At 52.1% G+C, this 25,259-nt stretch overlaps 2 protein-coding genes across 4 annotated transcripts in view; one reads left to right on the forward strand and one right to left on the reverse strand.

Annotated features, from left to right (window-relative positions):
- The window catches only part of NR6A1 (nuclear receptor subfamily 6 group A member 1), a 71,751-nt gene that overhangs the window by 16,791 nt on the left and 29,701 nt on the right, over nucleotides 1–25,259 (reverse strand). For 2 of the 3 annotated variants that reach the window (XM_071454420.1, XM_071454419.1), the window contains exon 3: nucleotides 156–386. In XM_071454420.1, the coding sequence (XP_071310521.1) occupies nucleotides 156–386 (231 nt within the window). Of the gene's footprint in view, nucleotides 1–155; nucleotides 387–6,844; nucleotides 6,982–25,259 lie in introns of those variants that run through there. The other variant, XM_071454421.1, reaches the window with a different exon arrangement.
- OLFML2A (olfactomedin like 2A) overlaps nucleotides 24,652–25,259 on the forward strand; it is a 38,218-nt gene continuing 37,610 nt past the window's right edge. Inside the window, exon 1 of the mRNA XM_071454417.1 lies at nucleotides 24,652–24,794. The gene's annotated coding sequence lies outside the window, so the exon portion shown is untranslated. The remainder of the gene's footprint in view (nucleotides 24,795–25,259) is intronic.

Consider the following 25,259-nt stretch of genomic DNA (forward strand, 5'->3'; position numbering starts at 1 on the left):
ACAGTGGCAGTGTCCCCTCTCCCCGTGGCCGTGCAGCCCCCACACTGGCAGTGTCCCCTCTCCCCGTGGCCGTGCAGCCCCCACACTGGCAGTGTCCCCTCTCCCCATGGCCGTGCAGCCCCCACACTGGCAGTGTCCCCTCTCCCCGGCGTTACCTTTGCGGTTCATGCCCATCTGCAGGCACTTGAGCAGCCGGCAGTACTGGCAGCGGTTGCGCTGCTTGCGGGACATGACGCAGTTCTTGTCGCGGCTGCAGCGGTACACGCGCTTGTTGCAGATGCTCCTCTTGAAGAAGCCCTTGCAGCCCTCGCAGGAGATGATGCCATAGTGCAGCCCCGTGGCCCTGTCCCCGCAGATCAGGCAGGTTCGCTGATCCACCCGCTCATCTGCAAGGCAAGAGGGAGCTCTGAGGAGACCCTGGCCTGGTTTCTGCCCAGTGGGTCTGGCAGAGGGGCAGCCACAGGGTCCATCCTGCAGGGGCAGCTCCATCCTCCCCTTCCCCTCTGCCAGGCAGGGCTGCTGGGGCTCTCCCCAGCAGCCTCCAGCGACCTTCCTGCTGTTCTTAGCAGAGAGGAACAGAAACTCCAATGGGGAAAAAAGGGTTCTGAAATGTCCCACCTCAACTGCACAGAGTGCAAATACAGAAACCTGGCAGACAGCAGTGGCTATGAAGTCCTGTCACATCTCACAGACTCCAGGAGCACCTCTGGGCTTCAACAGCCTCACTGCCCTCACAAGCCACCGCCAAGAACCTGAAAGCATCGTTACAGAAACCATCCTACAGCTGAGCCACAGGGATGTGATTTTACTGGTCCTTTTCCAAATCTTTGAAAAGCCTTTGGATGACTAAAAATGTAAATTTCAGGGCTCTCCACAACAGGAGCTGTCACATTAAATTCAGTATTTTAAGACTCTAACACTGCCTGAGGGAGAGAGCAGAGATGATGCTCGGTTTGGTCCAGACAGGGATGTCAAACAGAAAGGAAGAAAATGATGGTGAAGAGACCCAGGTAGTGCACTCAGAATCTCATCACCTCCTACTGCATGGGGAGGCCTAAACCTCACTTCAACCAAGTCAGCTATGCTTAAAATAATGCCAGCAAGTTGCACCAGCAGCTCTTCCTGTAGCAGATGTTCCACAGCTCAACAGTTTAACCCCTTGCACACCAGGCCAAGCTGCCCCAGCCCCCATCTCGTGTTTTAACCCCATAAAATCCCAACAGTTGCAAACAGATCTGCACTGCAAAGGTAGGAGCCATTCAAATACATTCAGGGACACACAGCTCTGCAGTAGTCCAGTATTCTCCATGGGGTTGCTTTCCCAAATGCCAAACACCACCCAGATGACTGGATCAACCTGGCTGAGCCAGGCACGGGAAGAAAAAGGAACCACTCTGCTGCTTCTCACTCTCTCACACCCTTCCTAGGGACGCTGGTTAAACCAGGCTGTCTGTGGTGTTCCTTGGCCTGAAGGCAGGACAGTGCCACTGCCCACAGGGACAGGAACACCCACGGCCCAGCAGGACCCAGGAGGTGGCAGGGGCTCTGTGGCTGCCTGGGCACAGAGCAGGGCACGGCAGTTCCCTGTGCCCACCACCCACACTGGGAGCCAAGGGGAGCTCACACCGGGCACACACAAACCCACACCATGCCTGTGATGCTGCCCACACCCACTGCTCCTGTCTGCACACAGACCCTCCCCAGCCTATGGGTAGCACTGGCTTGTGAAAATGAGCTGGGTCAAACTCGCTCCAGCACAACACCAAGCTGATTTTCCTCCTTCAGATTTGACCAGGGAGTTTTCTGAGACAAAGGTGTTTATCCACAGGAGGGATTTGTGGAGCAGCAGGAGGTAAGAGTCACAGTGAAGTCCTCTCCAGCCTCTATAAAGCCCAAGCAAGCTGACAAACCAGGGTGTAGCTTCATACTGCTGCAGCACAAGTGAATGCAAGAGAAATGAATGAGCCAAATGTTTTGGGACCAGAAATTAAACCAGTTTTCTGTTACATAAGCCATGTAAAAATCTAAACCAGCTGCTCCTACTCACAAGCAGCTTTCTCCAGAGCTTAAACCCAGTAGAAACCAGAACCAATCTGCGTTAATCTCTAAAAGGTTTGCTATGCACAGCATGCACATTTGCACTGTTCTGCAAATTTCACTGTTCTAAAACATTAAAATAAAGGGATGAACAAAGGAAATACAAACTTTAAGTGAAGAAACATTCTCGATTTGCACCAAAACATTCCCAGTTTCACATGACAGACCACCTCAGGTATGTGCTGCACCCAAAGGAATGTGGGTACAACCAGGAGTGGGGCTATCTGAGCATCTCTGAAGGGAGATGGCAGCCAAACATGACTTTGTAGGCACCAAGTGCATAATCTCCACCTTCAGCAATCTGATAAGCGCGGGGAGGGGGCCGGGGATTAGCCAGGACAGAGGAGTCCTCTATCTGCAGGGTTTAGCTCAGGCTCAGTTTAACTCCCGGCCCTTCCCCTGCTCGCAGAGCCGTGCCATAAATCCCGGGCTCAGCAGCAGTGCCCGGCTCGGGGGCAGCACCGGGAACGGCAGCGGCTCCCACACAGGGCCAAAGGCAGGACAGGGCTGCTCCAGCCCCCGGGCTCCCTCGGCAGCCCCGGCTGACCATGTCAATGAGGGCTCATTTCCAGGCACAGCTTGTTTTGTTGTGGGAAGAATGGGGCCGTCACCCCGCCAGCGTGGAAAGCCCGGATGATTAAAGTGAGGAGGAATCAGAACCCTTCCCTCGCCATCTCCATCTCCCCAGCCAGGGGGGAGATGGTGTGAACGGCCACAGGAACTGCACTCACCTCCAGCAGAAACTGCTCCTGGGTTTGCAGGTTAGAGCTGGAAACAGCAGCAGCACACACTGGGAACAAAGACAGACCCCAGGGACCACAGAGGTGGCCGTGCTCCCCACAAACAAATGGGAGATGAAAAATGATGGCCTACAGAAAGTCTTAGAGGTTAGATCTTTAAAAAATCCTGCAGGGACCATGGCCAGGCCCACGCTGCTGCCCTGTGCCCACGGGTTTGCTGCTCCTGACCTCTGCCAGTTTTCACCCTGTGTAATGCAGCCCCTGGTGTGGGTGAAGGATGGGAGAGATGGGGCAGAACCACAGGGAACTGCAGAGAAATGGTAAAGCACCAGCAAATCTAAAGCAGTTTTGCACTGAGGGTGCTCTGAACTCCCTTAACCTTGAAATTTCACTAGAATATCAAAGCAGATAACAAGAATAGCAATTTTTAAGTGAATAAGCCCTCCCTCCTCCCTGTCACCTCTCATCTCACTGATTCCTCTGGTTTCAAACGATACACAAGACAACACAGATTAGGACACAAAGCAATTGGTAAGAATTTTTTTCAAATACCTGTTTTATTTCAGAGAGAGAGCTGAGGAAGCTTCCCGCTACCCCCCTCCCCAATTTTCCTGACGGGTCTTACATTTAACAAACTCATACACGGGATATTCTGGCTTTGTTCTCCCAACCCATTGTAGCAGGGGCCACTAAATCAAACAGTTGCTGCTACGACAAAAGCACTCACAAAAATCTCAACCTCATCTTGAACCCTGAAGATTTTTATGGCTACTCCCTCGCTAGCCCCTCCCCAAAGCCACATTAAAGGATGTATTGTTTTCAGAGGTCATGGTAGGTTTCATACCACATACAATGTAAATTCTCCAAGAATATGATGATGTTACACAGGAATCACAGAAGATGGAGTAAAAAAGAGAAAAAAAGCTCTCCTCATATATGTTTTATAAGACAAACAGTAAAAGCAATACATTAAATTTTTCAAGAAACTGCATTTTGCCCTCAGCAAAATTAACAGTCTTGATAATTTTTTAACAAAATTCCTGTGAATTTCCAAAAGGAAATCTCTTACAATCCTGCTGAAACACATAGCAAAGACCCGGCCAGAAAGCACTACAGCACGTGGATGAGATTCTAAACCACACAGCAAATGAACTGAAGCATGGGGACACACATCCAACACAGCCCTGTCACGGCTCCCACCTGTGCCAGCCCTGTGCAGCCCATGCTGGCAGTGGCACTGCCACATTCCCGGAGGGGACCAGGAGCTGCTGCAGGTCCCCAGGCTGCCAGGGGCTCACAGCCAGCCCTGGACACCCGACTGAAAACTCTACAGCAACTGCAGCTCCCTGGGAGATTTATCTTGGAAACCTGGTGGGGTTTTGGGGCAGCCGGCCTGGGGGATTCTCCATAGTGGTGCTTTACGATGGAAGAGAAACAAAGACTTTATTTTCAAAAGTAAGGCCAAAAGTGAAGGCACAAGCCCTCACCCGAACCCCAGAGCAGACAGTGCTGGGATTTGGCCTGGCTGGAAAGCAAGAGGGAGAACGAGAAAAGCTGCCACAGGCAAAACTTTCCATTTATACAAGAGAACGTGAATTTACAGCTAAGAAAATCTTTTACGGCTGAAAGAAAAAATTACAGGCACCACTGAGCACTGCAATTCATTAATATATTTAACCTCTTTTCAGCTCTGTGCCAGTTATTTGCTTCTTGATTAACTGACCCTATTGCAGCCCCCTTGAGCTGGGTTTAAATCTCAAGCTGCTAAATACCAGCTGTTTGGGGAGGGGGGCAGAGGGGGAGATCTCACACATGTGTTACTTAAATCCCAACTGCATCTCACTCTCCTCTCGCCTCCGGTGATGCCTCGAACACAAACAAACGTGTTGGGGTTTCTTTTCCCCTTTATTTTTCCTAACGATGTTTTTCGTTGTCAATTTTTAGTTTCAAGAAAACCATCCTGTGAAATTCAAGCCCCAGAACTGGAGGAACTCCCCCCTCAGTGTGGAGCGCTGCATTGTCCAAAGAAGCCCACCCCCAAACCAGGCGCCTTTGCTTCAGGGGCCTTTTTTTTTTTTTTTTTTTTTTTTTTTAACTTATAATCGATGAACACAGGGATTAAATTTTCTGCGCGTTGGCCCCTGCTCGGGCCGGCAGAGCCCGCGGCCGGGCGCACAAAGGGCCGGGGGTCCCGCTCCTGCTCCCCACCGAGCCCGCAGATGGGGGTCCCACCCCACGCTGGAGGCGGGCGAAGGCACCGCGTCCTGCCTGGCCAGCCCGGCTCAAAGAGCAGATTGTGCTGCCCCGGATCAGGCCGGCCGCGGTGAGAGCTGAATAGAATTAACCCTCTGTGAACTAAAACAAAAACATTTGTGTGCCCAGCTGGGAGAAAGGTTAATTTAAATGGACAAGCCTCCTGTAAAAAAAAAAAAAAAAAATAGAGGAGGGGAAAGAGGAAGCCTGCAACCTTATTCCCTGTACTGTAAAAAGATGTTCTACTCACAGAGAGTCTCATTTTAAAAAGCAGCAAGTGAGTACTGGAAAGAAAAGAGGAGAAATGCTGTGCTAGAGGAATGGCCAGTGCATCTCTCTCTGGTTTCCCTTTCCAGTAATGAAATCCCAAACTCACAGTCTTATTCCACCCTGATTCCGTTTCTGCCCAAGTAGAGTTCAATCAAAAGAAAACCCCCATTAAAACACCCAGAAATCATCAGCTGCTCCTTTTCGGCTCCGTATAAATCAAGAGCGTGCAGCTGATGAAACCCATCACCCTTCCCCTGCCTGGGACACATCTCCATTTGCATATCAAAAACTCATCTGTGAAATGCAACTTCTCGCGGGCAGGGGAGCCCCGAGCGCGGCCCCGCGCCCCACGGACCGCACGTCCCGGCGGGCGGGGGCTGCCGAGGGACACGGGGCGCTGCGGGACCCCCGCCCCGCTCCATTGTGCGGGACGGGGACAGGACGGATCCTTCACCCCGGTCGGTTGTTGCACAAAGAGTTTGGAACAAAAGCCCGCACACCAAAATGTGCCCGATGGCCGGGACCGCAGCTGTGGACACGCTCGAGGGTCTCGGTCGCGCTGCCCACGCTCACAGACCGACTGCGAGTTCAGTCGCTCTCCCAAGTGATCAACTTTCGCTGATCCAATTTTAGCAAAAGAAAGCTCCGTGCGCGGTCCCTGCCCTGCTCCGGCGCGGCCGCACGCTCTGGACTAACGACGGGGTTACACCGGTTTGCTTTTATTAATTGGGGCATTACAAAGCGGTAGGATGAAGCCCTGACTTACCTGCCCTAGAACCTATTCTCTTGGCCCTATCGAAGCTGTCTAGATGTGCAGCCACTGAGAAGGATGCTGAATTAAGAAAATCTGAAACTAACCCCACCCCCAGCAGTCCGGGCTGCGGGAGCAGGGCCTGGGCACAACAGAAACAGTGACTTCTCCAACGTGTGCTGCCCAACACGCCATGCTCTCTCCTGAAATATTTCATCCTTACTCTGAAGGTGAGCTTTACCGCTGTCTTCAGTCACGGAGGGGAAAAAAGGCTGCAAATACCGGGGGGGCGGCGCTGGTCCCGGGAGGGCGGCCGGGCGCTACCGAGCGCCTCCGTGACCCCGATACTATCCATAATTAACGATACTAAAAAAAGCTCCTCCAGATGGTCGGAGGGATTAGGAAGTTTAAAATATAAACAAATTAAGCCACAAAACAAACTAATGCCCTTTTTTTTTTTTTTAATTGCATAATCCTGCTCGCAGCCCAGGGCTACGCTGCCCGGCCCCGCGCCCCGGGAGCCGTGAAAAGGCAGGAAAAGGGGAAAGCCCCGCACGGCTCCTTGTCCCCGCGGTCCCGGGCGGTCCGAGCCCCGCGGACCGAGCCCCGCACGCCGCACACCCCGCGGGCGCCGGGACGGGGCGGCCCCGGGCCGGTAGCGGCGGGGGGCGGCGGCCCCGGGCCCGCGCAGCCTCCGGCGGCACCGCCCGGACAAAGGCCCGGCCCCGCTCACCTTCCATGCAGGTCGAGTCTCGCTTCATCCCCGGCCGGCTCCTAGGGCCGCCTCATGGCGGCGGCGGGCGGGCAGCCCGGCTCGGCCATCGCCGCCGCCGCGGGCCGCCCTATGCTAACGACGTGATGTCAGCGCCGCCCCCGCCGCACCGGCCGCGGGGGGGCCGGGCCCCCGCCCGCCCGGCAGAGCGGCTGAGCCACCGGCCGAGAGACCGAGAGACCGACTGACAGTGAGACCGACCGAGAGACCGACCGAGAGACCGACCGAGAGACCGACTGACAGACGGACTGAGCCACCGGCCGAGAGACCGAGAGACCGACTGACAGTGAGACCGACCGAGAGACCGACCGAGAGACCGACTGACAGAGAGACCGACCGAGAGACCGACCGACCGAGAGACCGACTGACAGACCGAGAGACCGACCGACAGAGAGACCGACCGACAGACTGACTGACAGACCGAGAGACCGACTGACAGACAGACCGACCGATCGTCCAACCGACAGACTGACTGACAGACCAACTGACCAACTGACAGACTGACCAACAGGCCAGCTGACCGACAGACTGACCGACCAAGCAAACGACTGACAGACTGACAGACAGACTGACCGCTGCCACCGCCGTGAGGCATGGCCTGGGCAGTGTCCAGCAGGTGTCAGATGCTGGCCATGCCCACCAAGCACTGGCCACTGGCCACCAGCTGTTGGCCACCAGCCATCACTACCGGCCACCCCTTGGCACAGTCCTTGCCAGGGAAGTTGAGAGCGCTGCTCACTGAGGTGTGAAACAGATACCACTGACACACACACCAGCAAAACCCAGCGATCCCCAGCATGAAGGTTAAAGTTGCTCGGAGCACCTGTGGCTGCTCCATTCCTGGACCTGTTCAAGGTGAGGTCTGCACAAGTGAGACACTGGAGTTCAAATGGAACACAATAAATCACTGATTTAGCTGCCCATCTCAAAGCAGGTACCACTGGCAGCACTGGTCATGGTGAGCTCTTCATCAGACACAGCCATGTGTGCCTGCACCCGAAAATATTCTCATGAAGCTCTTCTGCCCCTTCATTCTCCCTCTGGGATGAACTCAGCCTGGGCTACAGTGCAGCTCATGTGTCCAGTAGTGCCCGGTAGTGCCCAATAAACTGTCCTGGTGCTGAGCTGTGTTTGACCAGGCCAAACCAATGCTCACCACACCATTTAAGGGAAGGCCCAAGAGCATTTCTGCTGATGCCCAATCCAACCTGTCATCCAGATGTCTGGATCTCTCAAAACTGGCTCTGCTCAAAAGGCACAGTTTGCTTCTGTTCCTCATCCCGAGGACTGCAGCACCCAACTGTGCTCTGAGAAATGCCTGGCTTAGAATAAACAAGGCTCAGAGGCAACAAAAGAGGTCATATTTCACTCCATCCCAAGCCTGAAATTTTATTGCTTTCTGGTGACATCCAGCAATGCAGGGCAGAGCTCAGTGGTGTCCTCCTGGCAGCCCGGGGCCCCTGCTCCAGCTGACCCTGCTTGGGCAGGGGAGCTGGCCACCAACCCCAACCCCAACTCCAATCCTTCCATGATTCTCTCTACTCATAATCCTGTTCTTAACCCAGCATTTCTGCACAGCAGGTGCATTTGCAGGAGCAAACTCTCTAAGCTTTGCTGATGCTGTGAATCTGTGCAGTTCTGTGTCAGTGAGACCCTCGTGGGACTGACGTCCCCTTGCCCACAGCCAGCAAGCCCGGGCTGGCTGAGGAGCTGTGCCGCCCTGGCAGCGCATGGCCAAGGTAAGGCAGCCCTGGCTGCACTATTGACACAGCTGTTTGCAATTGTGCTGCTCCCAGAGCTCCACATTCTTCATCCCCTGTGCGCCCTGAGCCGGCTCCCAGCACCCCTCGGAGGAGTGTGACCAGAATGCAGAGTGCTTATTTTGTAAAGCTGTGGCGTGGTGTGGACACAGCAGGCTGAAATGAAGCAACTTAATCTCCAGATAACACAAAGTTGCTCCCACAACTGCTGTTCAGACCCAAAACACACACACCAAGAAACCCCCAAAACAAACCCACTCCCACACCCCTCCCCCCCAGTTCTGAAACTGCAATTATAGACCAAACCTGGCTGGGAAAAAATATAATTGTCCAAACAACTCAAATCTTCCAAATTATTCAAAACTCGCATTAAATACACACGGCAGTTCATCCACACGAAATCCTTAAGGGCAGAAAATAATTGAAATAATTGCAGAGATCCAAAACTATTCTGTAAAATCACAGGCCAGCTGGGAATGGGCAAAGAGATGGGGAAAAAGGAGTTCTGTTGTCTGACCCAAACAGCCACACAGTAAGTCTGGGCAAAAGGAAAATAAAGTAGCTGGTTCTTCTTTTAGCCTGTATCAGCCAATTCCCACCCCAGACAGAAAAGCCTGATGCTACTGTAACCAACATCTAAGAATTTATAACAACACCAGGTCGCAACAGTAAAAGCCAAAAGCATGGCCAAAAAGTGGGCAAGTGGCACTGCTGCCTGCAAGGGATTTATTGTCCTGATGCTAAAGCCATAGGGGACAGGCACAGCAAGCAAGAGGAGGTCCTGTCCCTCTCCCTCTGCTCCCTGGTTATGTGCCATGAGATCACCATTCCAAAGAGAAGGAATTCTCAAAAGATGTGACTTTTTTCAGAAATAAGGAGACAAAGTGGCATCATGAGCCATGAAAACAGATTGAACAGTGCCAGGCCAGGCCAGCACAGCTCTCCCAGGACACTCTTTGCCAGTACCATCCCGTGTCACAGCCAATCCCAAAAACTTTGATGAAAACCCCGAATTTGGGCCGAGCGGGGTTTGCAGAGCTGTGTGGCCCCAGGACAGGGGCAGCCCTTCCTTGAGCTCTTGCTCTCCCACCCACGGCCACAGTTCCACAATTCCCCGTGCAGCAGCGGGGCTCTGCCCATTTTCATGACAATCGGGGCTCTGTTGTGTCCCCGCAGTTTGAGCCATCAGCCCCTTTGTGGCAGGAACAAAGTCCGGGCTGTGATAACAAAACCCAGCACATCTCGGCGCTGAAGGCGACAAACCCAGGGCTGCCCCCGCACCACTGAGCCGGCCACGGACCAAGCGACAGCACCGAAGGGGATTTGATTTCAAGCAACGAACAGATCCTAAGGAAATACCCGATCCTGGCTCAATTTTCGCGTTACCAACAATGGTGCTGCTGGCAGCACCTCCGCAGTGCCTGAGCCCGCGTGGGTCAGCAGGAACCTGGGGAACGAGACCCAGCACCCACAGCCAGAACCAGCCTGGTTTGCAAATGTGGCTGAAAAAATGATAAAAATTCAGATTAGCACCTCTCAACAGCCTCGGTACTGTGGATGTTACTGCTTTCAGGCACTGCAGTGAGAGAGCTGGTTGGAGGCAAACACAGCATGTACTTTCCCCAAAAGATCTATTCCACTCATTATGTATGCAGGTATTTCAGAGAAAAAATTTTAAAATTAATATTAAATTGCTTAGAGGAGCTATGGAAGAAACTGCAAGAAATGATAATAAACATCCACCTGATGTCTGAGCTGCTCTTGATAATGGTTTAACAGCAGATCAGGTAATTCCTCTCCTCCCTGGCGTTAAAGACACCACGAGTGTGGTGTTAATAATTCTAGTGAAGGTGGTCACATGGTGCACATAAAATTAAGCTATTTTCTCCTTCTTACTAGTTTGACAGGTCGTTGTGTAAATTGAATCCTTCTATCAATTTCCGGTTTTATCTGTTTATTTATATTTTTATTCGCTTGGCTACCGAATTTGCCATCCCAGACAATTGAGTGGTTACGAGAAGCGTTTCATTGCACCTCGCTTGGTGGGTGACACACAGCAGAGAGCAGCTCTGTGTAACAGAGGAAAGGCAGGGGGGAGGTTAAGGGCTCCTCAGAGAGGTCACCTTCAGAGGAAAAAGGGAAAACAAATGGGATTGTAGGCATGGGAAGTATATGGTTTTACTGCCTTAGTGGGAAAGTACAAGAAAGGGGAATTGCAAAGGGAGAAGCTTTACATTTCTATGAGGAGGCAATCGAGCTCCATTCCCTTCCTACGGGATGGCTCCATCCATTCTAAGAGTGCATTTCCTGTGACTCCCAGTAACCAAATCAGGGCACACAGCATCAGGGCACACTGGAAAGCTGGGGACGTCCTTGGGCTGGGCTCTGGCACCAGGAGAGCCTCCCAGAGCCCCAGCACTGCATGGCTGGAGCAGCAGCGGGCCCAGGGCAGGGTCTGAGCCTTGCACCTCCTCCCTTGGGCAGCTGTTTCTGCCAGGGGTCGATATTCAGAGCCCACAGAGATGCAGCAGTGGGGCTTTGTCCTGGTGTGTCCCACCTACAGAACCACACACCCATCAGCCAGCGGGGACACAATGAGCCCAAACTCTTCATCCAAACCCAGGCAGAAGATGATGTTCAGCAGGGTGCAGGGACAGAGGAGAGGCCTGTAGGCCAGGAGGCAGAGAGTATCTCCCAAATTTGAAGAGGTGGGAAAATTCTGCACATTAAAGTGATCAACTGAAAAGCCAAAAGATGACTTTATGCCAGATTTACACAAGCTGCAACCACACAGATACACCCGGCCTGCTGCAGTTGCTGGTGTTTTTAATAATCGCAACAACAGCCCAAGTTTGTTATTATACTTGTAGTTATTTTAGTTCTGAACAGTATTTACAAATTCCAGCTTGGTGGTGAGCAGCAATTTTTTGTATGCCCAGGGAAAAACAAACTAACAGTGAGGACATTTCCTCAAATTTCAGGTCAGATGGCAAAACAAAGAAGAAAAAACCTTCACAATTACAACTGCAGCCAACATATTGCTGAAACTGCAGCAGCCTGGGAGGTTCTTTGGTGTTGGGGAAAGTCCTGTTTGGGAACATCCTGGCTGCTCCATGCCTCTCTCACACAGCATGAGCCTCGGCAGAGGGGCGGGAGGTGGCACCGTGACAGCACAGAGAGACCCGCGGGATGCGATGCCGAGCAGCCCTGTCGGGCCGGGCGGTCACCGGCACAGAGCAGCGCTTCGATGCGTCGGGAAACACCGGCGGATCCGCACCCACGGCTTTACAGCGAGGGTAACCGCGCCCCAGGGCTCCGGTGCCTCGGGGACACGGGACACGGGCCCGCGGCTCCGTGCGGCCGGCGCTGGACGGGAGAGGGCAGCACCCGACCGGGGACACGGCGAGCGGCACGGCGGGACGGCACGGCACGAACACCGGGAACGGGACACCGGGAACGGGACGGCACGGCACGAACACCGGGAACGGGACACCGGGAAGGGGACGGCACGGCACGAACACCGGGAACGGGACACCGGGAACGGGACGGCACGGCACGAACACCGGGAACGGGACACCGGGAACGGGACGGCACGGCACGAACACCGGGAACGGGACACCGGGAAGGGGACACCGGCAACGGGACACCGGCAACGGGACGGCACGGCAGGGAACACTGGGAACGGGACACCGGAAAGGGGACACCGGCAACGGGACGGCACACCGGGAATGGGGCTGGGCACACCGGGAGCGGGGACAGCACAACGGGAACAGGACACTGGGAACGGGACGGCACACCAGGAACGGGACACCGGGAATGGGATAGCACACAGGGAACGGCACACCGGGAACAGGGACGGCACACCGGAGCAGGGCCGGGCACACCCAGCGGCCCCAGCCCAGCCCCTCCCGGGACACCGCCGGATCCCAGCCGGCTCTGCCCAGGCCGCCCCGAGCACGGCACCGATGCGGGCCCGGCACCGATGCGGGCCCGGTTTCAGCCGCAGTTTTTGTTGCCTCGCTCCGGCCCCGGCGCTGCCCCAGCAGCCCGCAGCACCCTCCCCTCGCCTCCCGTCCCTTCCCGGGGCCGCACCGAAGGGCCCCGCTCACCGGCTGGAGGGCGCTTCGGGTTCAGTCCTCCTGCAATCAGCCGCTCTGTCAGTAGGAGCAGCTGTTTAAAATGTCCCTTTCCGCTCCCAAACATCTTTAAGTATTCAATTTAACTTATTGAAGTTTGTAATCCTATTTTCCTCTTTTACAAGAAAAGGAAAAGCTGACCTAAAGTTTCCTTCCAAAGTTAACAAAAACGGGAACAAAATTATGGAGGAACCATCTGAGAAACCCTCAGACTTCCTCTTTGTACCCATGTAACCAGCCAAGAATATATCCATGCAGAAAACAGCATATTCCACTGAAAAAAACCACATCACCTGAACTCCCAGCTTCTGTAAGAACCTCCTGCAACACCTCAGCTTGGAGACTGAGTGATTTACCATCTACAACCATCTATAAACAACAATTACTTATTAAGATGAATTCAAGCTTAAATCAAATTTCATCTTGTGAAATGTCAAAATCTATGGAAAATATATTTATTAGAAAGGCAAGGGCAATTGAGGACAACAGCACAGGACAGCAGGAGAAATCACCATATTCAAAAAATCCTCCTCTAGAAAAATGCTCTCATCATTTTAAGTTTCTGCTGCTGTAAATGTGAGGAAAATGTCCCCATGAGCCACACAGTTTGTCCTGGCTGCAAGGTCAAATCTTTGTGTGTCCAGCAGGTTGAGTGCTTTCAGCTCAACGCTGCAGAGCAGAATGGTGCTGGGGAAGTTCTTTGTATCCTGTTCAGTGCTTTGGAGCAGCCTGGAAATCTGGGGCATTTCTGCACTGCTCCCCCTCCTACTAATATTGGTTCCAATTCTGAACGGGGCAAGAGCTGAATCCTGAAAAAAACATATGTTACTGTCTTCCTCCTGCTAAACCAGATCCTCATGCTTTCCTTCTGATAAACTGGATAATGTATGTATCACCTGCACCAGCAGCTCCCAGGCCCAGATACCACCCACCCCAGTTAGCACGAGGTTCCAAATTAAGATGTACGTGACTGCAAAGAGCCAATTTTATTAGACAAACACTAGGGGAAAAAAATCTTCCATCCTCCTCTCATTTGTGAAGCCACACAGGGCAAAGTATTCCCATGCCTATTCCTGACAGGGAGTGAGGCTGCCCCAGCACAGGGGCTGCTGCTTTGGGTGTAAAGACTGAATCAAACATGCAGTATTTAAGACAATTAGGTTTTCAAAGAAACTACACTAAACATTTCTTTCATGTGTAATCAAATTATGTTAAAGCAAAACTCATAATTTAAACCATTCCATTGGTCAGCTCCTATTTGTTTTCCCTGCACCCTCATTTTTGCTCCAGATCTGTCACATTACATTAACACCTTTCCTACTCACTGCCTACAGAAATAACAGCCTTCGACATGCCTGCACAATCCATTTGTCCTGCTCTAATTACTTTTTGACATAGCCTCTTCTGCTGTTATCTTGCCTTTTCTGACCTCTGCCTGTATTAAAGCCATTTAAAACAATCTTTACTCTCTGTATCTATTGTGATGTGTCTTACATGATAGTGCTGGAGTATCAGGCAGCGACATTTTGTAAATCAAATATTTAAATCCGTGGTAATACGATAACGTACTCGAGGAAGAAAGCCACAGCATAGTGGAAACAGCTACAACTGGCTGCTCACAACACGAGCCCCCAGGACTGCAGCACATATTCAGGATGAAATTTCTATTGTCATAAAACTGTTCTACATAAGGAAGCTGCTCAAAGATAAACGGGGTTTTCTGTGTACTGAGGAACTTCCCTTGATTTCACAAACAGGGAGGAAAGCAGGAGAAACTGAGGAAAGTGGTCATCCTGCACAAGAGAACCCAAACAACCTCCAGACAAATTGAGCAGACAGGAAGAGGATCAGGCAGGGTGCACCAACAATGCAACCCATGACAAATCACACTCTTCTTCAAACCCAGAGAAGAAACCATGAGTCTCTAATCCCAATATCCCTCTGTTTTCATCAAGCCCATTCAAAAACTGTGCCCTCATTTTCTTCTGTGGTGATTCACAGAAGATGAGCCTCTAATTACCAGCTACTTCCCCAGCTGAAGCAGAGGAGGATCTGCTCTCTGCCAAGTGTCTGCTGTGGAGTCAAGAACTTTTCCACATGGTGGAACTGGTTTTTTGGATATCAAGTTGATCCCGACGTATGTATGTCTCACTATACAGTCTAACTACATCTTTACATGCTATTTTCCACATGATCCAGCCTTGTCCTCACTTAATTGGTATCTAGTCAATATTTCACTCACATTTCAAGAGATTCCTTGAACCTACATTTGCTCTGGTTAATTTACAGGGTAATTATCCAGCTCACACCAAGTGTGGCCTTCTAGATCCAACCAGTGCAGACACAGGCACAGCTCTGCTGGGAAAGCACAGCTCTACACTTTGTCTTCCAGATGACAGCACTATAAAACCGATGGGGGACAAAACCAGAGTCAATTAAAATACATTAAATGCAACGCAACAATTCTATGATTTGTCATAGAGATTTTATTCCTTTGAATTCCTCTGACTGTGTCCTCAGGACATTAAATCCCACGAATGCTGTGGAAAGCTCTTCCCACAACACTTCCTTATGCTCATTTTTATTTTCCCCTTTCCTGTCAGCAGCCCTGACCACAAATCTCGGCCTCATTAAGGCATCTAAACAGAGAAGGGACCCGTGGCTGCACGGCCAGAGCAGGCTGCTGGGAAAGCAGGAGTGTGAGACAATGCTGTGCTGGAGCAGTGATGGAAAGGTTTTCCAGTGATGGTTTTCCACAGGACATCCAACAGCAGGAGTGGGTCATGCCCACAGGAGCTGCTGCAACAGGGAGGATTTAGGGCACCAAAAGCAACAGACACCAAGGAACCAAGGCCACAGAGATTCCCAAATTTCATGTCTTGTGAGTGAAGAGGCTCCAATTCCTCTGTCCAGAGCACAGAGCAGCATCTCCTCCAGCAGGCTCCGGAGCAGCACCAGTCAGGGCCTTAACTCCTTGTGCAGAAACCTCATGCTCAGAGCAGCCCCGTGCTAGGACTGTGATCAGTCCTTAACAGAGCCTCTGAACTGCCTGCTGGAGGAATCCACCTCTCCCCTGACTGCCTGGGGACACGGCCCCGAATTAGGGGGGTTGATTTCCCCTCATTAAGCCTGTCCTGAGCTGCTCTCTGCAGGAACCAGCCTGGCCACAGCTCCCACCGTGGCTCCAGAGACACGCTGGAGCTCCAGACCCCAGCACGGCTGCTCTTCCTGGCTTTGGGAGGGGAAATGGCAGCTTGGCCAAACCAAACTGATTCCCCTGCAGTGCAGCCGAGCCCCACTCACAGCACAGACAGACAGACAGACAGACAGAGCTGCCCTGCTCTCTGCAGCCTCGCTGGCTGCCATAAATCCTCCCCAGTGCAGCACAGCAGGTTTAGCCTGAGGGATCCTCTGCAACGAGAGGAGCTGCAAGAAATCTGAGAGGGTTTGAGAGGAAACATGTAAGATTCAGATTTGAAATTAAAATGATCTGCCCCGACAACAGCGCCTGGATTTCTGCATTAAATTTTTGACATTCCAATGGCATGATATGTTCGAGCTGCTCACCCAAGATAATCCCACGCGTTTTTTTAGGAGTTAAAAATTAAAATCTGCATTAGGGTTTTTATCATACATCTTGGAAACAAGGCAAATAGAAAACTCCCAGTGCTCACCAGCAGGCATCTTATCAGCAAAACTGCGGGGCTCTTTGTGCTGTGTTGTGATGACTTTGCAGCACACGTACTCCTGAAAACAGCCCCTGCTACTCACAGGAGGCACCCTGGATGCTCAGCCCCACAGATCTCACCGTGAGAGACACACATCTCATGGTGTGTCAGAACAGCCCAAATCACACTGAGAGAGCTCCTACACCGGATTTAGCAAACTGCACTTGCACTACGTCCGTAGGAGCAAATGTAATATGTTAGACAAGGGCCACACCAGGGTTATACACTCAGTATTTGCTTAAATCAGGAATTAGACTTATGACTTCTAGAGATATGAATGTCACTTAACCAAACAGAACATAAATACCCACAGGACAGCGACCCTCTTCTTTAAAGGAAAAAACATCCAGCTTTTCCTGTGTGAGTCTTGCCAAAGACTAATTGCATTATTGCTTGTTATTTGCAACAAAACATAAACATTTTCCTTATGCCCTGAGACAGCAGTGACAAAGGAACCCGTACACCCTCACCTCAATACACGCTACTCTGATCTAGCCTCATCCACCCACTAAATTGCTCCAAAGTTTGCTTGCACATATTCTCTGCAAGTCCAGGGAGAAGCTGCTTTCTGCACTGGCAGTACAGCAAGCAGGGTGACAGTCTAACATGGTGTCCTGCTGAGATCCAAGAATAGCAATGCCTTAAAAGGCAGCGATGTTGAGATCACAAGGAAAAGAGAATTAGGGCACAGCTGTGGAGTTCTGTAGGCTAAAACATAGACTCAATATGTCAGAGAAAATTAAATCACAAAGCTACATGTAATTTCTAGTCTCATTTGGAACTTTGCTGTAGCTGTGCAGAATTTGTGCTCGGGTCATACATGTGAGTCTCTGTGTTTCTGCACACAGAAATAAAGCATGAAATTAATTTAAAAAGATAAAACAAAGGAATTGAATGCTGCAGTAACACAAACAGCTATGTTTGGGAGGATGTGTACATGCTACTGCAGCTCACACACGGTTCTGTGGGCAGCTCTGGAGGCCAGACAGCTAAGCCCCAGACCAGCCTGTGACACAGCCTCACCTGCAGCACAAAACAAAGGCAAACTGATCTGGCAGATCTAAGAAATGCCTGTTTTCCTGCGGTTATCAGATAAGTGAAAGGGACCCTTCCTCAAAATTGAAGGTACGAAAAGTGATAACAAACTTTAGCATATGCTTTTCCCCTTGAAGATGTTACATTTCTCAGAACAGTCTGTAGATACAAATTTGTCAATATTTATTTATCCTTGAAGCCCAGCACCAGCTTCTACTCTGAAAGCATTCAATATCCAACAGAATACAGTCCATTATCCTCTGCCAATATCTACTATCTCAATCTGCGTCCAGCTAATGAATTTTTGGGATGTCAGGGTCTGTGCCTCGAGCCCGGAGCTTTGTGCCCTCCCCAGTGCCCTCCCCAGTGCCTTCCCTCAGCTCCAGAGCTTCTCTGCTCCAGAAGGCACCGTGGCAGAGACCAGCACAGAGGGGTTTATGGCAGGACTGTGGGTTCCACGGCAGTCCCTGGATGAAAAGCTGACCTTTAGGCAGAGCAGGAGGGGCTCTCCCAGCCCAACCTGGACCCACGGAGCAGCTGAGCAGTGCCTCACCCCACAAGAGACCAGGCTTTACCTGACCAGCAAAATTACCTCTTTAAAAGGCTCTGAAGGCCAGGGACAGATAAGAGAGAAGACAGAGGAGATAAGGCAGCTGGCAACAAGGGAGCAAGACTGATTGGGATGAGGTGTAGATAGCCAGGCTTTCCTAAATCCCTGCTACTTGAGCACTACTGTGGTACAGAACAGCGAGAAAGCAGAGGTTGGAAGCTGCACGTAATTACAACTGTGTTTAGCTAAGTGTATTTCCTGTGGAGCTCACAGAGCACGGCTACACTCAAAGCTGGTGTGTTGGTATCAGCCCTCCTTTGTCCCTAAAGAGGGAAATTATACCTCTGATTTGTATATAAAGTTCAATAGCTGCTAATGGCTATGCTTGAGCTGCAGACAGAGCTGTGGGCTGACATCTCCGGGAGTCAATTCCTACGAAGGGTTAGTACATTAAGAGATTTTACAAAGGGGGAGAGCTCAGCAGCCAGGAGACAGGGAGAAGTGAAAACAAGGCAGGGAGGGCTGTGCAGGGGCAGCGCGGTGGGGTCGGGCTGGGGGACTGGGCTCGGTGGGACGAGACCCGCGTGGCCCTTGGTCTGCCTGGTGAGTGCCAGCCCTGCCCACAGCAATGCAGCCGGGTGATCACTACGGTCCGTCCAACCCAAGCTGCTCCACGATTCTGTGACCCAACTCCTGCTGGAGTTCCAGAGCGGCGTGCACGTGGCAGTGCTCGGGAGAAGGAGGAATGCACGGCGATAGCCATCACATGGCAGGAGACAGCGCGGCAGTGCGGATGAGCAGCAGGGACGGGGTGTGTGAGCGCAGCCCGCAGCGATGGACGGGGGAGAGCTCCTCTGGGAACTGCCGGCAGCGGGAAGGGTTAACGGGGCAGCTCCCGGGCTGCACGCAGGGACACACGTGCACACCGCCATCTAATGAACACGGAAAATGCCAAATGCTGCGGGGGAATTGCCTCTCCCGAGCAGACCTGGGTGTTACCTACTCTAGGCACGGCCCGGTTCATACATGTGCGATGTTCTTCGCAAAGAGCCGCGTGGCGCGGGGAGCAGTCCCGGGGATGAGGATGCAGAAGGAGGTCACGATTCCCCGGGATGTCTCCGGGAGCGGAGGGAACCCGCACCGCACGCGATCCCCATCCCCGCCCGGCCCGGCCCCGCTGCCCTGACCCAGTTTCCCGCAGCATTTCTGCATAGCGACAGAGGCCCGGGCAGGACAGCGGCACCTCCCAGCCCACGGCTTTCTCCGGGTCCTGCCGCTTCCATTGGATGTGCCCTGCCTTTACACAGGCATTGCACATGAGTGTCAGCAAACACAGGAAGAGAAGGAATTAGAACAACAACAAAAATCCCGTTCTCGTTCACAGAATACCCCTCGGAAGTAGATACAGGGCTGTGAGAGTGGCTGCGTGAATATCCATCCCATGGATCCTCCTTGGGAGAAGCCTGGCAGTTCACTCTGGCCAAAAAGCTCTTTTAAAGGGACTTTGCTCGTTTCTGGCTCGTCTGAGCATTCCTGTTGCCCTGAACCATTCCTGCCCTTTCACTTCCACCAAAAGGAATCCTATTTATTGAGCCACCCAGAAGATTACAATTCCTTCATTACCCCAGCCAAAGCTCTGGTGCTGTGAGGAAATGCATTTTCCCACCCCAAGCCCCACAGCCCTCACGTACTGTCCTATTTCCTACTCCCTCAGTCCCTATGGAATTACAGTGTATTGACTGCAGATATACTGGCAGTTCTGATGTCATCTCCAGGCTTTTTCTTTTAATTTTTTTTTTCCTAGGTGAAGCATCTTTATTTCTTCTGTTCTGAAATTTTGCACTGAAACTATAACAAGCCAAAAATCTCTTCAATAGGAAATTTCACAAACGGAGGATTATGACTTCAGCTCCAGAATAAGCAGCAGGAGCAGATGGAACTCTTCAGAAACAATGATTCCATTTTCATGCAAATTTCCTTAGTAGTTAAAAAAAGACGACGAAGAAAAAAAACCACCAAGATATCAGAATGGTCTCTAAATGGAAGATTTTTGAATGATGCTAAAAGCAAAGGGCTGGTAGCTCTCCAGAGTCCCAAGCATTTTAGCAGCAGCCAGGGTGAAAAAAAAAACCCGTGACAAACTAAACCCAGACTCCATCCCCACTCAGAGTCAGGATAAGGGAAAGGGAAAATGGAGTGCATGTGTATTTTAGTTTTATGATTTTCAACATCCTCGCCTTTGTGCTAATGCACACTTCAGAGCTAATTCTTATGCTCTTTAGGAGCACAGGCTTCATTCATGAAGCAGCATGACAAAAATTCTTTATCCACTTGATGACTACAGAAGGTGACAGGCACCGAGAAGCAGCCAGCCACGGGGACCCTGGCAGAGTGCTAACCTGCAGCGTCCTCCTCGAGGACAGCGCTCCCCTGATTGCAGGAACACAGGCATGCATATTTCATAGCCCAAGTGTGGAAACCCAGCCAATTCTTTTGTTATTAATACTGCCAGCATCCCTTAAAAAACAAAAAAACCTCAAAAAACAGGGTTAGCAGACCCCGTTTCTGGCTCTTCTAGTGACTTCTTACTCAGTTTTGGTCTTGTGCCTTACTTTCCCCCTTGTGTTTACTCCCCAGGCAAGAGAATCCGAGCTGCTCCCTCACTCAGTGTGGTGAGGACAAGTGGCTGTGCCCAGCAGAGTGACTGTGCCACGCTGTGGTGCCAGCCACTGTCCTGAGGTGCACACAGCACACACACTCTCCAAAGTAAAGGCAGTACTTGGGCAGGCCCAGGGAGTTCCACTCTCAGAGGCCACTTTCACGCTGAGGTTTCAAAGGCAGGAGGATGAGCAAGAATGCAGCAGCCCAGTGCTGTTTGTCAGGGGGAAATTGCAGCCAGGCCCCTCGTGGGCAGAGCTGCAGCCACCAGGACAGATCCCTCAGACCAAAGCCAGGCATCCCTCCTGCCACAGCCGCGCCCTGATGCTGCTCCTGATGCTCTGCAGCGAGGCTTCACAAATGCCCATCAATTCTATCAAACAATTTCTATCTCGCTCAGTTTCACATTGACTTTTTAAATTAATTTTATCCTTCCTTTTTCACGTAAAAGGGACACAAATTTGGCTTCAAATAAGGCTGCCAAGAGTAAAGGCCTCTGAGCCATGTGTTCAATACCAAGAATACTTCTGTTTAATCCCATTCTACCTACACTTATCCCTTTCATCATGTCACTGGCCAAATCTTTTCACTTTGAATTTGCTCTCAAGCTGAATCTCTTTCCTTCCTCATCAAGTTAGATGGATTTAAGCAATGACAGCTACCAAAAGGACAGGGCACATACAAAATAACTCCAAAAATGGGCTCAAAAGGTTTATTTTCAATCTCTTCCCTTGCTTACTTCTTAGCAGAGGATGTAAAGAAACAATTTCCTCGCTTAATCCCTCCTTGACCCAAATTAACTTTTTCCAAACTATTTTCTTAAATAATTTCTTTATAGTCTTGCCTGAACTAACTTGACAATAGGCACATCTCAGTCTCCCAAGGAAAGGAAGAGAACAGCAATGGGGAGGGATAAGAAGATAATTTAGTTGGTCTGACCAGCACGGTCTCATTGAGAACGTGCTTTAAAGTGTTTTATTCTGTCCTCCCACACTGGGGCGGTGGAAGGGGGGAGGTTCAGATTAACACTCTGGATTTCTCTTTATTTCTCAATAAAAATGACACAGGAGGGAAAAAAGACATGTATCCTTCAAGCCCCCACTTCTTCAGCTGCTGGTCTTTGTGGTACGAAATGAGACCCATCTGCCCTGGGTCTTGCCTGTCTGGATCAGCACACTGGATCTGACCAAACTCATGGGAAGTCTTCCTTCCTCCCTCCCCTATCTTTTCACAGCCTTTCTCCAGGATTGGAACTGCCAGAAAGACTCGAGGATAACTGGGGGAAGCACAAGGCATTGCCTCTCCTTTAAATGCCTCAACAGATCTCCATCGCTTTTCCATTTTGACTTGGGTAAATTCTGAGCAGCAAAATGTAACACAGAGTTGATGACAGCAGTGTAAAATGGCTGAAAGGCTGAAAAGTGGGTCAACCCCCACCTCGTGCCCCCAGCCCCATCAGCACTGACAGGGTCCTGCAGGGCCCAGCTCCGGCTTGGAGGAACAGCCGCGCCTGCAGTGCCCTTGCCTGGGGAACTCGCTCTCCACGGCTGCTCCAGCAGCTCACTTCCCAATGGGAAATGATGTTTTCCATGGATTTAGTGAAACATGGTTCTAATTTAGCAATCTCCACGTTCATCCCACTGAGCAGGACTGAGTGTTTTGAGAATGAGAGCAAAATAATTAGGACGAGCCTCAAAATATTCAAGCGACTCAAACATTTGAAGATCACCTCTGATGTGGGGACAGAAGGAGGCACCTGGAGATTGGCATGTGGTTGTGCTTATACACCGTGCCAAAACCCTGCTCCCTTTTCCAGACCCTAACATTTCACATTTGAGGACTTCTACAGTATTTCTGCTAATCTTAAAATGGGTTCCATAGCTGTTCAATACTTTGTAAAGCCCATATTACCCTCAAAAACAATCTTATGGATTCATTTTTATTTTTCATAAATATGATCAAAGATACCATGTGTTTTGCAGTCAGAAGCCCACTCTTACCTCAGCAAGCACCAAAATACATATTTTAACAACTGCATCAACTGTGCTTCAGGAATGTAACTAAATTACTCAAGAAATGAAAGAGAATCCTCAAAAGAGGAGGCAGACAGGAAGCTGTCTGGGAGCTGGAGAAGGCACTACAAGGGTGATTGTGGGCAGAATGGACAGCAGATAGGAGTTATCTCCTTCACACTCATGCCAGGGAGGTGGGAACCTCTTCATCCACATCAATGGCAGCTGCATGACAGTGATACGAGCCTGGGTCACCATTAAAGCAGCATGTCAAGCTTTTTTTTTCTTTTTCTTTCAAAATTGCTTCCTTTTGGATGAGTTCCATGTAGCTGTCATTTGTTTCCTCATTCCATTTTCATCTTCCATTTATGCATTCATCCAGCCCTTGAGGGGGAATTCTACAGAAATCCGTGTCAAGAATGCCCACAAGGGCCCTCTGACCCACCCCTCCCAGTCCTCGTGTCCCTGCTAATGACATCATGGCACAGCTGAGAAACTCAACAAACTTGACCAGCAAAGGGCAGGAATTGCCACCGTGGCTCCTTCCCTTCATCCCCCACCTGCAGCTGCCCCAGTGCCCTGTCCCAGGGTGCTGGGGCTGCCAGACCACCAAAGCACAGGAACCCAGAACCAGCAGTGGTTGCTGCAGTGGTTACTGAAAGCATTTCAACAGCAGCAAAACACAGAGAGAGAACAGTGCAGTGTCAGAGAATGAGAACCTGTGCCACGGGACAGGATCACAGGTCAGAAGGGAGCTCAGGAGTCACCCACTCCAAACTCCCATCAAGGAGAGCGTCCAGGGCTTTGGACTCCCCTCTCAAAACGTACTCAGAGAAGAGGAAAAGGTCAGTGATTGAAAAAAACAGAGAAAAAAAGGCTAAGAAACCTGGAAGAGAATGAGAAGAGAAAATATAACAAAGACATTGATTTTTCCCCACTGCTCAGCCCTGGCTTCCCTCTGAGAACACTTGACAGAAACAAAGTTAGTGCATCTTACTGCAACTCCAGAGACATCCCAGTGTCTTGTTTCACTATCCTAGCACAGGGAAGGGATGCAGAGCAGTTGTGGGAGCAGCTCTGAGTTGTGTCAGTGTCAAACCACTGGAACTGGCAAGGCAGTGCAGTTCATTCATCATCAGGTGGTCTCATTGAGAACGTGCTTTAAAGTGTTTTATTCTGTCCTGCCACAGAAACGGCAGCGGCTGTTCTCACTGTGCTGAAGAATGGAAAGGAAACAAACACAAGTGGAAAATCTCCTCGATGAACGTCTGGTTGAGGGCAATGCAGCCGCAGGGATTCGAGGGGCTGTCCTGCCGCCCGACGGGACAGCCCCGAGCTCTTCCAGGACCCACAGCGCTCCTCAAAGGCGCTGGAGCCGCTCTCCGACACCTTTTAGATGCCTCACAGTGCGCACCCGGAGCGGCCCCGCGGTGCTGCCCGCTGTGCCCGTGCCGGCGGCGGGGCCGCGCCGTGACCCAGTTTCCCAGTGGCCCAGAGCGCCCGGGGTAACCCGGGCGGGGGCTGGGGGCCGGCGGAGCAGGCCCGGGCACCGCCCGCCGGGGCCGGGTGACAGCCCCGCGGCGCGGCCGGCGGCGGGGGCGGGCGGGGCCGGGCCCCGCGGTACGGCCGGGGGGGCGTGAGGCGCGGCGGGGCCGCGGGGCAGGTGCGGGCCAGGCCCGCCCGGCACCCAAACAAGCGCGGCCCTGCGCCCGCCGCCGGGGCGGGACGGACCCTCCGGGGCGCGGACGCGGCCCAATCGCCGCCCGGCCCCGCGCTCCCGCAGCCAATGGGCGCGGCGGAGGCGCGCACGTGACGGCGCGCGCGGCCGCCCGTCAGCGGGCGCTATATATCGGGGCGGGGGCGCGGGCGGCGGCGGCCGCGGGGGCTCGGCGGGTCCGGCCGCCGCTCCCGCCCCGCCCGCGCCGCGCCGGGGCCGCCGGTCAGCGGCGGGAGCCGCCGGGCCGCCCGCACCACCGCCAACTTCGGGGAGAGCGAGCCCAGCGCGGAGCCGAACCCGGGAGCGCCCCGCCAGGTAAGGCGTTAATCCGAGTCCCGGCGGGCCGGGGGGAGCCGCCGGGGGGGCGGGGGTCGCGCTGCGCCCCGACCTGCCGCCAGTTTGTTTTTTTTTTTATATTATTTATATTTTATTTTTCCAGTCTCATTTCTGCACGTGCTCCTTTGTTCTCCAACAGAAGCGCTTTTTTTTTTTATATATATATGTGTATATATATATATCCGTTAATGTAACGCAGCTGGAGCAGCCGCTCCCCGCCGGTACCGGGGGAGGGGGAACAGGCGGCAGCTCCCCCTTACCCCCCCCCCTCCCCTCCCCGCTTTATTCCCTCCTCCCCCGAAGAAGAAGCAGAAACTCGAGCGATTCCGCGGCGCTGGAAGTTGCTCGCGGGTCCGGGTCGGTAACCAGACACGCGTGTCGCCCGAGGGCTGGCGGGGAGGAACTGAGCCAGACGGGGACACAAAGGAGGGGGGCAGCCCCAGA

Source organism: Agelaius tricolor, unplaced genomic scaffold (genome assembly GCF_023055355.1).
Source record: "Agelaius tricolor isolate 1412-34295 unplaced genomic scaffold, bAgeTri1.0.p SCAF_38, whole genome shotgun sequence".
In the NCBI taxonomy this organism is placed as follows: Eukaryota; Metazoa; Chordata; class Aves; order Passeriformes; family Icteridae; genus Agelaius; species Agelaius tricolor.